Source organism: Salvelinus sp. IW2-2015, linkage group LG1, assembly GCF_002910315.2.
Source record: "Salvelinus sp. IW2-2015 linkage group LG1, ASM291031v2, whole genome shotgun sequence".
NCBI classification, from domain to species: Eukaryota; Metazoa; Chordata; class Actinopteri; order Salmoniformes; family Salmonidae; genus Salvelinus; species Salvelinus sp. IW2-2015.
Genome location: NC_036838.1, coordinates 47123825 through 47138097, shown reverse-complemented (window position 1 = coordinate 47138097; position 14273 = coordinate 47123825). Strand labels below are relative to the sequence as shown.

The 14273-nt window shown below is 42.7% G+C and overlaps 1 protein-coding gene across 3 annotated transcripts; it reads left to right on the top strand.

Moving 5' to 3' along the window:
• The first annotated feature begins 378 nt into the window (after positions 1-378).
• Positions 379-12398, top strand: LOC111968676 (tubulin monoglycylase TTLL3). 3 transcript variants are annotated; one of them, XM_023994455.1, is made up of 15 exons: positions 379-660; positions 1367-1579; positions 3144-3257; positions 3460-3563; positions 3661-3820; positions 3924-3973; positions 4061-4189; positions 4341-4455; positions 4675-4788; positions 4885-5077; positions 5186-5334; positions 5494-5737; positions 5862-6121; positions 11372-11547; positions 11657-12398. In XM_023994455.1, the coding sequence occupies exons 2-15, from the start codon at positions 1483-1485 to the stop codon at positions 12278-12280; spliced, it is 2529 nt and encodes an 842-aa protein (XP_023850223.1). In that variant the 5' UTR covers positions 379-660; positions 1367-1482; the 3' UTR covers positions 12281-12398. The 3 variants fall into 3 exon arrangements, with proteins under 3 accessions (XP_023850223.1, XP_023850241.1, XP_023850232.1); XM_023994464.3 differs by lacking the exon at positions 379-660 and adding an exon at positions 726-905; XM_023994473.2 differs by lacking the exon at positions 1367-1579.
• The last annotated feature ends 1875 nt before the right edge of the window (positions 12399-14273 follow it).

Below are 14273 nucleotides of genomic sequence, written 5' to 3'. Positions count from 1 at the left end.
ACCTAGTGGCCATAAGCATACATCAAAGTCTGACACGTTTTTCTACAGCTTAAAATATTGCAACATTGTAACAAGACAGCGATTTTTTGTTCACTGTAGACAATCCAACAACCTTTCAAGAGCAGAATGCTACGCATCACAAATATCAGTTCTTACTTTCTAGATTTCCATAGATTAATTAACCACTCATGATGAGACAAGCAGGGTCGTGCAGTAAATTAAATTGAATGATGTATTGAGGTAATTTCATCTGAATGAATGAAATATCCAAAATACATTGCATTTATTTTGCTTTGAGCAAAACGTTTGCCTATGTAATCTAGCCCTCTCACTGCCTTCGCGTGGGCCATAGCTAGAAGGGATACAGTTTATGTCAAATTGACGTCTACAGTTGCATTTTTGTTCGTTTTAGCTAACCCTAATCATTTTCCTAAACTTAATTCTCCTAGCCTGCTGCGTAAATTCTCCTAACCTGCAACTAAAAGTCAATTCTGGTCAATTCTGACATAAAATGTATCCCTTCTAGTCAAAACTCTTCACATGTCTTGGTCTTATTCACCGTTGGTATGGAGACACTAAACAGGCAGCAGAGAGAAATGGCAATGTGAAGATTGCGCAGGTGCGACCCTGCAAACTGAAGAACCCACCACATCCGATGAGGTGAGTGAAGTAGACCTATACCCTAAAAATCGCCTTATGACAAATAGTCCCCCCACCCCATAAGCAGAGAACGTGCGAGGAATTGCGAAATGTATTCCTGGGAAAATGTTACGCGCAGTCGTGCAATCACTTTGATCATTGTGGCGTCACAGTCAGAGCAGTCGATACAGGTGTCTCTAGAAGCGTGGGTGTCTTGTAAACGAGCAGCAAAATAACGAATACGGAAGTGTTGGTATGAGAAAGAGGTAGTCTATTTTTGTGTTTGCCTGGTCAATGACAATGTTAATTTTTGTCATTGAGGATTTTTGGTCAGTCCCTTAGCTAAAGTATCCTCCTGCTGTGTTGTTCTGTGAATGTCACAGATATCCTATAGCTAAGCTATTTAGAACGGGGCCAGTGCTCTACTGTCTGAAGAAGGTAGCAGGTTAGGTGTAACACTGCCCTGTCCAGGGTGTAAGAAACGTGACAGGTGTAGCCAAGTTATCTCTGCTCAGCAATTTGATCCACTTTATAGTTCACTGCATCTAATAACAACCCACAGCACTAACAGGACACACACAGTGCATGCTACAATAAACTGTCTAGCATTAGATAAACAGTGAATGTAAACATTTGCACAGATATGACATGTGCTTGTATTCATGCATTGGATATTATAGTTATCCTTAATTGAAACCTCACAATAACTTGTGAATTATTTTTACAGTTACTATGGCAAACTGATCAAGCCAAACAGCAACAACTTAAAGAAGAGCACAGCTAGAGACATGATATAGGGAGTAGAGATCAGGGGTCCCTTGGCCAGTGAAGGCCAGTGTCTCTATGGAGGCCCCCAAGCCCCCAAAGTGTGTCCAGCCGGGGCAGAGGGAGGAGGGAGATCGGGGAGCTGATGGAAGCCCAACACCGTGCATTGACAGTGGTGAGGGAAGCCAGCTGTAATCATCTGTCTGCCAAAGACGAGGAACAAATGTATATACAGTATGTATGTACACTACCGTTCAAAAGTTTGGGGTCACTTAGAAATATCCTTGTTTTTTAAAGACAAGCAAATGTGTCCATTAACATAACATTGATCAGAAATACAGTGTAGACATTGTAATGTTGTAAATGACCATTGTAGCTGGAAACAGCAGATAAAAAAAAAAAAATGGAATATCTATATAGGCGTACAGAGGCCCATTATCAGCAACCATCACTCATGTGTTCCAATGGCACGTTGTGTTAGCTAATCCAAGTTTATCATTTTAAAAGGCTAATTGATCATTAGAAAACCCTTTTGCAATTATGTTAGCACAGCTGAAAACTGTTTTTCTGATTAAAGAAGCAATAAAACTGGCCTTCTTTAGACTGGTTGCGTGTCTGGAGCATCAGCATTTGTAGGTTCGATTACAGGCTCAAAATGGCTTTTTCTTTGCAACTCTGCCTTGCACCCCGGAATCACCTCTTTACTGTTGATGTTGAGACTGGTGTTTTGCGGGTACTATTTAATGAAGCTGCCAGTTGAGGACTTGTGAGGCGTCTGATTCTCAAACTAGACACTCTAATGTACTTGTCCTCTTGCTCAGTTGTGCACCGGGGCCTCCCACTCCTCTTTCTATTCTGGTTAGAGTCAGTTTGCGCTGTTCTGTGAAGCGAGTAGTACACAGCGTTGTACGAGCTCTTCAGTTTCTTGGCAATTACTAGCATGGAATAGCCTTCATAGCCATGGAATAGGCCAGTTTTATTGCTTATTTAACCAGAACAACAGTTTTCAGCTGTGCTAACATAATTGCAAAAGGGTTTTCTAATGATCAATTAGCCTTTTAAAATTATAAACTTGGATTAGCTAACACAACATGCCATTGGAACACAGGAGTGATGGTTGCTGATAATGGGCCTCTGTAAGCCTATGTAGATATTCCAGAAAAAACWAGCGGTTTCCAGCTACAATAGTCATTTACAACATTAGCAATGTCCACACTGTATTTCTGATCAATTTGATGTTATTTTAATAGACAAAAAAATGGCTTTTCTTTCAAAAACAATAACATTTTTAAGTGACCCCAAATTTTTGAACGGTAGTGTATGTATGAAGAGTGTTGAATAAGTCATAAGGTCCCACTCTAAAATGTCAGATTGTCAAATGTTTGAATACAGAGGCCAGGTATTAAAATGCAGTGTGTTTGCTCTTTCGATGCTGGGCTGAAGAGGTCAAGGTATAGGCTTCAATTACACCCCAAGGGTTTGTGAACTTCATGGCATATTTATCTGCTGTGCACATTAGGCCTACATGGGGATGTAATGATGTTCTTATGTTTTTCCCTTAAAGAGCGTCTAGCATGTCATGTTACTTACTTGTTAGTAGATTCTGCTAACTGATCAACGTCATTGTCACAGCAACGTGTATTGGTGTGACTGAATACAGAACATTGCTCACCTTTGCTAGAACACCAACCAAACCCCATGTAGATGGATGGAGTTGTGTTTTCGCTCCTCATATTCAGAACCTCTAGGAGAGAGAGACCCCAGTAAAGACCAGCAGAGCAAAGCCCTGTGCCAGCAACACACTCAAATGTTCCTGAACCTCACCACAGAGAAGGGCCTACAGCAAATACCATGTAAGCCTAGACACAAAACATTCAGACACTTAACACTGACTAACCAGTCATACTAAACATGGACTTGTCTTAGGTACCACTTATAACAGTACCATCAACTAACAGTAGATGAGAATACAGTTTGACTTGAATGCGTAGCTTATAAAGTGGTTATTACCGCTGCTGTATCTGAGTTGTATGTTTATGTATGTGTGTATATCAGCGCCACCAGGTGAGGGAAGAGTGAGGCGCAGCTTGCTCAACCTGCCCATCATCAACCCAGAGAGACTGCGGACAGCAAAAGTACTGGTCGACAAAGCTGTAAAGGTAAGAATCTAAAATAGGACAACCCGCTATATATGTGATACTTAAGGTCATGTAGATACTATTTATATATCTCTCTCTGTGTGTCTTTTTCTCTCAGATGCGTATGGTGTTCTCCATACAGGGTCCATACCCTGTGGTTCGGGCTGCCCTGAAGGCGAGGGGTTGGGTAGAGCGCCGCCTGCCGCGTCCAAACCAGCACTGGAGCCGGTGCCGTGGAGATGATGGGAATGATGCTGATGACATTGATGATGACGATGGTGAGACAGGAAGGCCACTGCAAATCTTGTAGTAATTGATTCTAACTATCATTGACCATTAGCCTAAATCCTAGATTGTAATCTCCCTCTATGCTCTGCTTAGACAGCCCAGACGACAGAGAGGAAGACCCAGATGACATGTATGACCTAATGGTAATAGAACGGAAGTGTGTGTGTGTGTTGGGGGGGGGGGGGGGGCACACATTTTTTATGTCTTTCCCCTGCCCATCTATCTTACAGTCTCGCATGGTGAGGAACGAAACGTCATATTTCTATTGGACGACGCGTAGAGAGACAGTGGACAACCGCTCATTGCGAAAGGAACAGATGACCAATCACTATGCCAAAGCAGGCACCTTCACCACCAAGGTTTGATGGCTTTCACATGGGAGACCCTGAAATGAACAAACTCTTTACCTTTTCAGTCTTTGATAATTTTTATACTCACCACACCTATGTAGGCTATGCCTGTCTTCTCTCCATCTCTCTCTCTCTCTCTCCATTTCTCTCTCTGTCTCAGGTTGGGTTGTGTGTGAACCTGAGGAACCTGCGTTGGTTTGATGCTGCAGACCTTGACTCCTTCTTCCCACGCTGCTATAGGCTGGGGGCAGAAGATGAGAAACATGCCTTTATCGGTCAGAATCCTCACCGGTCTCTTTCCACACCCCGCGTTCTGATCTGCCTATTTCCCCCCCTCTCTATCRAAATGCCTCACTTCTATAGTCTTAGGGGGATTTACAGTACTGCCTCTCCTTCCCTTTCATTTTCCATACTTTTAGGCGTGGGGGGGCAACCTTCCTGTGGCAACCTCTATCTGACTTGCTCTATTTCTCCCTATCTGTCTCTCTCTATAGAGGACTACAGGAGGACAGCATGCACCAGCCTTATACAGTGTGTTGTGGAGAGGATTCGGGGTGAGCGAGGAGAGGGAGGTGGTACAGCTGGATCAACTGACCAATCATGTCAAAGTAAGGTATTCCTCACAAAAAGAGGCATACCCCCTCAATCCCCCCAATTTAGGTCAAACGGAGCTACAGGCTTCATTGTCTTGTCCAATCCCTTAGGTCAGAAAAAAGCATGCAAGCKTCGAGCCATGTCATTGGTGGCCTCCAGAATGATTGACAGTGCACTAAAAGTTTGCCAGGACTTCCTGGACAGCTTGGAACACAATGACATAGACATTGCCTTGGAAACACCACCATCCCTAACAGAACAAGAGTGGCTGGAGTTCATCCACAATTACTACCTGGTTGTCCAGTGAGTACTCCATATAGTAGGATCATTATGTGTCTCTGTCATGTCAGTACACGCATCTCTTTGTCAGTGTATCTCAGTGGCACTTCTTACTCTCTCTCTCCCTCTCAGTGATGGTGTAGAGATAGAGGAGAGTTTTCACTATGTGAACAGCTGTCAGGCTATGTTGCGGAAGCTTCGTGATGTCAATCCACAGCTAGACACAGACGGTATCCACAACATCTGGATAGTCAAACCTGGGGCCAAGTCCCGGGGCAGAGGTGAGTTCCAAGTGGGGAAGAAGAGACAAGTGTAGTAGTACTTTATTTAACTGTATCCTCATGCTGTATTTACCTATGATATTTATTTAATGCTGCTTATAGTGTAGGCCTACAGTAACTTTGTTTTTGTGTCCCTTCCATGTCCCTCCACCTGTGCAGGCATCATGTGTGCCAAGCGGCTGGATGACATCCTGAGGCTGGTGGACAGTGACCCAGCCCTGATCAAGGATAGTAAGTGGGTGGTGCAGAAGTACCTGGAGCGCCCCCTGCTGGTCCACGGCACCAAGTTCGACCTCCGCCAGTGGTTCCTGGTGACTGACTGGAACCCTCTCACTGTCTGGTTTTATAAGAAGTGCTACCTACGCTTCTCCACCCAGCCCTACTCAGTTGAGACACTGGACAGGTAAGGGGGACATTTTTACCCTGTTGTTATTGGCATTTTACCATGTTGATTCCACATTTCACCTTGTTGCTAATTTCCTATGGTCTCATCTCCCCTGTTCCCCTCTATATCCCCCTTCTTCCAGTTCTGTCCACCTGTGTAACAACTCCATACAGAAGCACTTTCAGCCCTCCCAGCAGCGTCACCCAGAGGTGCCTGAGGACAACATGTGGTCATGTGACCAGTTCCGGGCCTTCCTGTCTGGACAGGGCCGAGCAGCAGAGTGGGGGTCTGTGGTGGTCCCAGGGATGAAGAAGGCTGTGGTCCACGCCCTGCAGACTGCCCAAGACCTGGTGGAGTCACGCCGAGGGAGCTTTGAACTCTACGGAGCCGACTTCATGCTAGGTGTGAATGATGTCAGTGGCATCAATATTTGTTGTTATTGGCAGTGAAGTTCAAGTTTTATTGTCACATGCACAAGTACAGTGAAATGCTTAACTTGCAAGCTCTACCCAACAGTGCAGTAATCAATGAATATCAAAATAGTATAACTAATTTAAAAAAAATACAAATTCAAAATTCAAAAATATACATATATATATATATATATATATATATATATGGTGCCTTCAGAAAGTATTCATACCCATTGACTTATTGCACATTTTGTTGTGTGACAGCCTGAATTCAAAATGGATTAAATATTTTTTTTAATCTCACCCATCTACTCATAATACCCCATAATGGCAGTGAAAACATGTTTTTCAAAATGTTAGCAAATTTATTGAAAATGAAATACAAAAATATCTAATTTACATAAGTATTCACACCCCTGAGTCGAATACTTTATTTTTTGGCTGTGATTACAGCTGTGAGTCTCTCTGGGTAAGTCTCCACACATTGTGCAACATTTCCCCATTATTCTTTTAAGAATTCTTCAAGCTCTTCTGGCAAATTGGTTGTTGATCATTATTAAACAACCATTTCCAGGTCTTGTCGTAGATTTAAGTCAAAACTGTAACTTGGCCACTCAGGAACATTCACTGTCTTCTAGGTAAGCAACTCCAGTGTAGATTTGGCCTTGTGTTTTAGATAATTGTCCTGCTGAAAGGTGAATTAATTTCCCAGTGTCTGGTGGAAAGCAGACTGAACCTGGTTTTCCACTAGGATTTTGCCTGTGCTTTATCTCCATTCCGTTTCTTTTTTATCATGAAAAATACCTCAGTCCTTAACGATTACAAGCATACCCATAACATGATGCAGCCACCACTATGCTTGAAAATATGGAGAGTGGTACTCAGTAATGTGTTGTATTGGATTTGCCTCAAACATACGGTGCATTCTGAAAGTATTCAGACCCTTTACTTTTTCCACATTTTGTTACATTACAGCCTCTAAAATGGATGAAATAGTTTTTTCCCCCTCATCAAACTTCACACAATACCCCATAATGACAAAGCAAAAACGGGTTTTTAGAAATGTTTGCTAATTTATTTAAAATAAAAACTGAAATATCACATTTACATAGAGTTGAAGTTTACATACACCTGAGCCAAATACATTTAAACTCAGTTTTTCACAATTCCTGACATTTAATCCTATTCAAAATTCCCTGTTTTAGGTCAGTTAGGATCACCACTTTCTTTTAAGAATGTGAAATGTCAGAATAATAGTAGAGAGTAATTTATTTCAGCTTTTATTTCTTTCATCACATTCCCAGTGGGTTAGAAGTATACATACACTCAATTAATATTTGGTAGCATTGCCTTTAAATTGTTGAACTTGGGTCAAACGTTTCGGGTAGCCTTCCACAAGCTTCCCACAATAAGTTGGGTGAATTTTGGCCCATTCCTTCTGACAGAGCTGGTGTAACTGAGTCAGGTTTGTAGGCCTACTTGCTCGCACACAATTGTTCAGTTCTGCCCAGACATTTTCTATAGGATTGAGGTCAGGGCTTTGTGTTGGCCACTCCAATACCTTGACTTTGTTGTCCTTAAGCCATTTTTCCACAACTTTGGATGTATGCTTGGGGTCATTGTCCATTTGGAAGACCCATTTGCGACCAACCTTTCAGGTTATGGCGATATAGGACTCGTTTTACTGTGGATATAGATACTTTTGTACTGGTTTCCTCCAGCATCTTCACAGGGTCCTTTGCTGTTGTTCTGGGATTGATTTTGCACTTTTCGCACCAAAGTACGTTCATCTCTAGGAGACAGAACACGTCTCCTTCCTGAGCAGTATGACGGCTGCGTGGTCCCATGGTGTTTATACTTGCGTACTATTGTTTGTACAGATGAACATGGTACCTTCAAGCAAAGAGGCACAGAGTTTGAAGGTAGACCTTGAAATACATCCACAGGTACACCTCCAAAACGACTCAAATTATGTCAATTAGTCTATCAGAAGCTTTTAAAGTCATGACATAATTTTCTGGAATTTTCCAAGCTGTTTAAAGGCACAGTCAGCTAAGTGTATGTACACTTCTGACCCACTGGAATTGTGATACAGTGGATTATAAGTGAAATAATCGCAAACAATTTTTGGAAAAATTACTTGTGTCATGCACAAAGTAGATGTCCTAACCGAATTGCCAAAACTATAGTTTGTTAACAGGACATTTGTGGAGTGGTCAAAAATGAGTTTTAATGACTCCAACCTAAGTGTTTGTAAACTTCCGACTTCAACTGTAAGTATTCAGACCTTTTACTCAGTACTTAGTTGAAGCACCTTTGTCAGCGAATACAGCCTAAAATGTTCTTGGGTATGACACTACAAGCTTGACAAACCTGTATTTGGGGAGTTTATTCCATTCTTCTTGGCAGATCCTCTCAAGCTCTGTCAGGTTGGATGGGGAGTGTTGCTGCACAGCTATTTTCAGATCTCTCCGGAGATTTTCGATTGGGTTCAAGTCCGGGCGCTGGCTGGGCCACTCAAGGACATTCAGAGACTTTTCCCGAAGCCACTCCTGCATTGTTCCCAGTCTGAGGTCCTGAGCGCTCTGGTACAGGTTTTCATCAAGGATCTCTCTGTACTTTGCTCCGTTCATCTTTCTCTCAATTGTGACTTGTCTCCCAGTCGCTGCCGCTGAAAAACATCCCCACAGCATAATGCTGCCACCACCATGCTTCACCGATGGGATGGTGCCAGGTTTACTCCAGACGTGACACTTGACATTCATGCCAAAGAGTTTAATCTTGGTTTCATCAGACCAGAGAATCTTGTTTCTCATGGTCAGAGTCCTTTAGGTGCCTGCTGGCCAGCTCCAAGCAGGCTGTCATTTGCTTTTTACTGAGGAGTGGCTTCCGTCTGGCAACACCACCATAAAGGCCTGACTGGTGGAGTGCTTCCCCAGATATGTGCTTCGACACAATCCTGTCTCAAAGCTCTACAGACAATTCCTTCAACCTCATGACTTGATTTTGCTCTGACATGCACTGCCAACTGTCTGACCTTATATAGACAGGTGTGTGCCTTTCCAAATAATGTCCATTCAATTGAATTTACCACAGATGGACTCCAATCAATTTGTAGAAACATCTCAAGGATGATCAATGGAAACAGCAAAAATGTCAAAAAACCTGTTCCCTTTGTCATTATGGGGTATTGTGTGTAGATCGATGAGTAAAAAAAAAAAAATGTTTAACAATTTTTGAATAATGCCATAACGTAACAAAATGTGGAAAAAGACAAGGAGTCTGAATACTTTCCGAATGCACTGTACCACTTTGAATTCAGGACAAAACATGAATTGCTTTGCCAATTTTTTATGCAGTATTACTTTAGTGTCTTGTTGCAAACAGGATGCATGTTTCTCTTCACTCTGTAGTTACTCCACAATAGTAACCTAATTGACAATGTTGTTGATCCATTCTCAGTTTTCTCCTATCACAGTCATTAAACTCTGTAACTGTTTTAAAGTCACCATTGGCCTCATGGTGAAATCCCTGAACGGTTTCCTTCCTCTCCGGCAACTGAGTTAGGAAGGACGCCTGTATCTTTGTAGTGACTGGGTTGTGTTGATACACCATCCAAAGTGTGTAATTAATAACTTCACCATGCTCAAAGGGATATTCAACGTCTGGTTGTTGTTTTTGACCCATCTAACAATAGGTGCCCTTCTTTGCGAGGCATTGGAAAAACAAACTAAAACGCAAACAAAGGGGTTGAATACTTATTGGCTGAAGTTATTTCAGCTTTTCAATTTTAATGAATTTGTAAAAAAATTGAAAAAAATCATTCCAATTTGGCATTATGGGGTATTGTGTAGGCCAGTGACAAAAAAAATCACTATTTAATCCATTTTAAATTCAGGCTGTAACACAATAAAATGTGGAAAATGTCAATGGGTGCGAAAAGTTTCTAAAGGTAAAGAAAACATAAATAAGAGAGGAAGCTATATACAGGGTCAGTGCCAATACCACATTTACAATTTACAGGGATACTGGAGTATTTGAGGTAGATATGTATGTATTAATTAAAAATGAAAAGCTGAAATGTCTTGAGTGATAAATATTCAGCCTCTTTGTTATGGCAAGCCTAAATAAGTTCACTACAAATTTGCTTAACAAGTCACATAAGTTGCATGTACTCACTCTGTGTGCAATAATGGTGTTTAACATTGATTTTTGAATGACTACCTCATCTCTGTACCCCACACATACAATTATCTGTAAGGTCCCTCAGTCAAGCAGCGAATTTCAAACACAGATTCAACCACAAAGACCAGAGAGGTTTTCCAATGCCTCGCAAAGAAGAACACCTATTTGTATATGGGTAAAAAAAAAATATCCCTTTTGAGCATAGAGAAGTTTTTAATTCCACTTTGGATGGTGTATCAGTACACCCAGTCACTACAAAGATACAAGCGTCTTTCCTAACTCCAGTTGCCGGAGAGGAAGGACCGCTCAGGGATTTCACCATGAGGCCAATGGTGACTTTAAAACAGTTAGAGTTGGATCAACAACATTGTAGTTACTCCACATTACTAAACTAATTGACAGAGTGAAAAGAAGGAAGCCTGTACAGAATAACAAATATTCTAAAACATTGCAACAAGGCACTAAAGTAATACTGCAACAAATGTGGCAATGCAAAGTGTTATCTTTGGGGCAAGTCCAATACAACACATTACTGAGTACCAGTCTCCATATTTTCAAGCATAGTGGTGGCTGCATCATGTTATGGTTATGCTTGTAATCGTTAAGGATTGGGGAATTTTTCAGAATAAAAAATGAATGGGATGGGGATGAGCACTGGCAAAATACTAGAGGAAAACTTGGTTCAGTCTGCTTTCCACCAGACACTGGGAGATGAATTCATCTTTCAGCAGGACAATAACTTAAAGCACAAATCTACACAGGAGTTGCTTACAAAGAAGACAGTGAATGTTCTTGTGTGGCTGAGTTAATCTGCTTGAAAATATTTAGTTATTCATTAAAAATATATATTTTTACAAAAACAGATTTTTCTTCCACTTTGACATTTAAGTATTTTGTTGTTGACAAAAAAAATGACAAATCAATTTTAATCCTGCTTTGTAACAATAAAATGTGAAGCAATACAAGGCACTGTACATGTAAACAGGAGTAATAGTGACCAGTAGCAGGATAAATAGGTAGATACTAATATGGTGGGACATCTTCTGTTCCAAAGGTCGTGACCTGAGGCCATGGCTGATAGAGATCAATGCCAGCCCTACCATGGCCCCCTCTACAGCAGTGACAACACGCCTGTGTGCAGCCGTGCAGGAGGACACTCTACGGGTGGTCCTGGACCGTCGGTTGGACCGAGGGGCACACACTGGGGGCTTTCAGCTTATATACAAACAGGTGAGGTGTGTTTGTGTATGCCTTTTAGTTAGGAAAGGGAAGTTTAATGTACCCCTGAATAAGAGGTTGTACAGATGTCATCTCTCGTTCTCTCTGTCTCTGTCTATAGGTAGCAGTGGAGGTGCCTCAGTATGTAGGGGTCAACCTGCTTGTTGAGGGCTCCCAGATCAGACGGCCCCGCCCTCCTCCTCAAAAAGTCTCCAAACCCTCTAAGTGTCGTACCAACCAACCAGCGCCCAGACGCCCTCCTCAAAGCAAGGAGTACGAGGCTGTGGCAGAGAAACCCAAGCCTGCCCCCTCTAAGAAGGGTCTGAAGTCTGAGGTACGACACCTTACCTTCTCTGGCTTCAGAGTCCAGACCCCACTTTCTACTGAGAGGCCCCTGGCCKGGGAGTCCTGGAGGCTGCAGCGTCTGGGCCTGGTTGACTCCCTCCAGCTGCCCCCCAGGGCCCAGTCCCGCTCCATGGACTGCTGGCGGAGACCCCAGGTTATTGTGCCCTGGTCAGGGCGAGCACGCCCCTTTGCTACCCCTGATATTTACAAAGGCCCTGTCCTTCCCCTGGAGGTCATCAGCCTTCAAGACCCAGACAGGGAGCCCAGTGCCCTGCTTGTGCCCACTCCTCTGGTCCCCCACGCTGAGTTCAGGTTCCAGAAGTTTTTCAGGCAACAGAACCTCCACCGTAGGGTGATCAGGACCACATGTGYAGGGAGAGGAACTCACAAGAGCTCGTGAAATGGATCGGTTATTGAACCATTCACTGACTGCTGCCTGATTTTGAAAGCTGTCYTTTTGCACTCAGCCATTGTAGGCCTACCTCATCATAATAAAGTCAGTATTGTATCCACTTAGATTTTCAGTCTTGGTATGTTTTTCCCTTTATACTGATTTATTTAGATAACTGTGTACTGTAGTCTTTTTGTTCGACTTGGCAACCTGGTCTCAGAGCATTTTGTATTATTCTGTACGGAAATCTGAGATGGTTATCATATTGTATGCATAATATTTCTCAGATTATTACCAATTCCACAAGGTATGACTCCAAACACCCAGAAAAGGCTACTCCTCGATGTTATCCTCACAAATAATCCTGATAGGTATCAGTCTGGTGTTTTCTGTAATGACCTTAGTGATCACTATTTTACAGCCTGTGTTCGTAATGGCTGCTCATTTAAACGACCTGTCCTGATTTGTCATAGACGCTTTAAAAAAAACTTTAATGAGCAAGCCTTCCTTCATGAACTGGCCTCTGTAAAATGGTATAGAATCAGCTTGATCCCCTCTGTTGAAGACGCTTGGCCCGTCTATTTTTTATATTTTCAGTGATATTGTTAACAAACACGCACCCATAAAGAAAAAGATAATTAAAAACAGGTTCAGCCCCTGGTTCGACCGTGATCTTGTAGAGTTACTCCACCTCAAGAATTGCATTTGACGAAAGGCTCGGCACACGCATACTCAGGTTGACTGGCTCTCGTTCAGGCAAATGAGAAATAAGTGCACTCAGGCTATCCGGAAGGCCAGAGTTAGTTACTTTAAGGAGCAGTTCTCTCTCTGTGGGTCTAACCCCAAGAAGTTCTGGGAAATGGTTAAAGACCTGGAGAATAAAACCTCACAGCTGCCCATGTCCCTTAATGTTGATGATGTGGTTGTTACTGACAAGAAGCACATGGCTGAGCTCTTTAATCACCACTTTATYAAGTCAGGATTCCTATTTGACCTATCCATGCCTCCTTACCCGTCCAACATTTCCTCATCTCCCACCCCTTCTCATGCGACTATCCCCGATGCTTCTCCCTCTTTTTCCCCTGCCCCGCTACAAAGTTTCTCCCTGCAGGCAGTCACTGAGTCCGAGGTGCTAAAGGAGCTCCTTAAACTTGACCCCAAAAAAACATCTGGGACAGATGGTTTAGACCCTTTCTTCTTTAAGGTTGCTGGCCCCTATCATCGCCAAGCCTGTCTCTCCTCTCTGGGGAGGTTTCCATTGCTTGGAAGGCAGCCACGATTCATCCTTTATTTAAAGGGGGAGATCGAGCTGAGCCTGACTGTTATAGGCATATGTTGGAAAAATTTGTCAATAGTCAACTGACTGGCTTTCTTGATGTCTATATTATGCAATCTGGTTTCCGCTCAGATTATGGATGTCACTGAAACCTTAAAGGTCCTCAATGATGTCACCATTGCCCTTGATTCTAAGCAATGTGGTGATGCTATTTTTATTGACTTTGCCAAAGCTATTGATATGTAGACCATTCCATTCTTGTGAGCCGGCTAAGGAGTATTAGTGTCTCTGAGGGGTCTTTGGCCTGGTTTGCTAACTACCTCTCTCAAAGAGTGCAGTGTATAAAGTCAGAAAATCTGCTGTCTTAGCCACTGCCTGTCACCAAAGGAGTACCCCAAGGCTCGATCCTAAGCCCCACGCTCTTCTCAATTTACAGAGAGGAAGCTCTCTGAGRGGAAGCTCTCTCAACCATTTATATGCAGATGATAGTATTTTATACTCAGCTGGCCCCTCCCTGGATGTTGTGTTAATGCTCTACAACAAAGCTTTCTTAGTGTCCAACAAGCTTTCTCTACCCTTAACCTTGTTCTGAACACCTCCAAACAAAGGGCATGTGGTTTGGTAAGAAGAATGCCCCTCTCCCCACAGGTGTGATTACTACCTCTGAGGGTTTAGAGCTTGAGGTAGTCATCTCATACAAGTACTTGTGAGTATGGCTAGACGGTG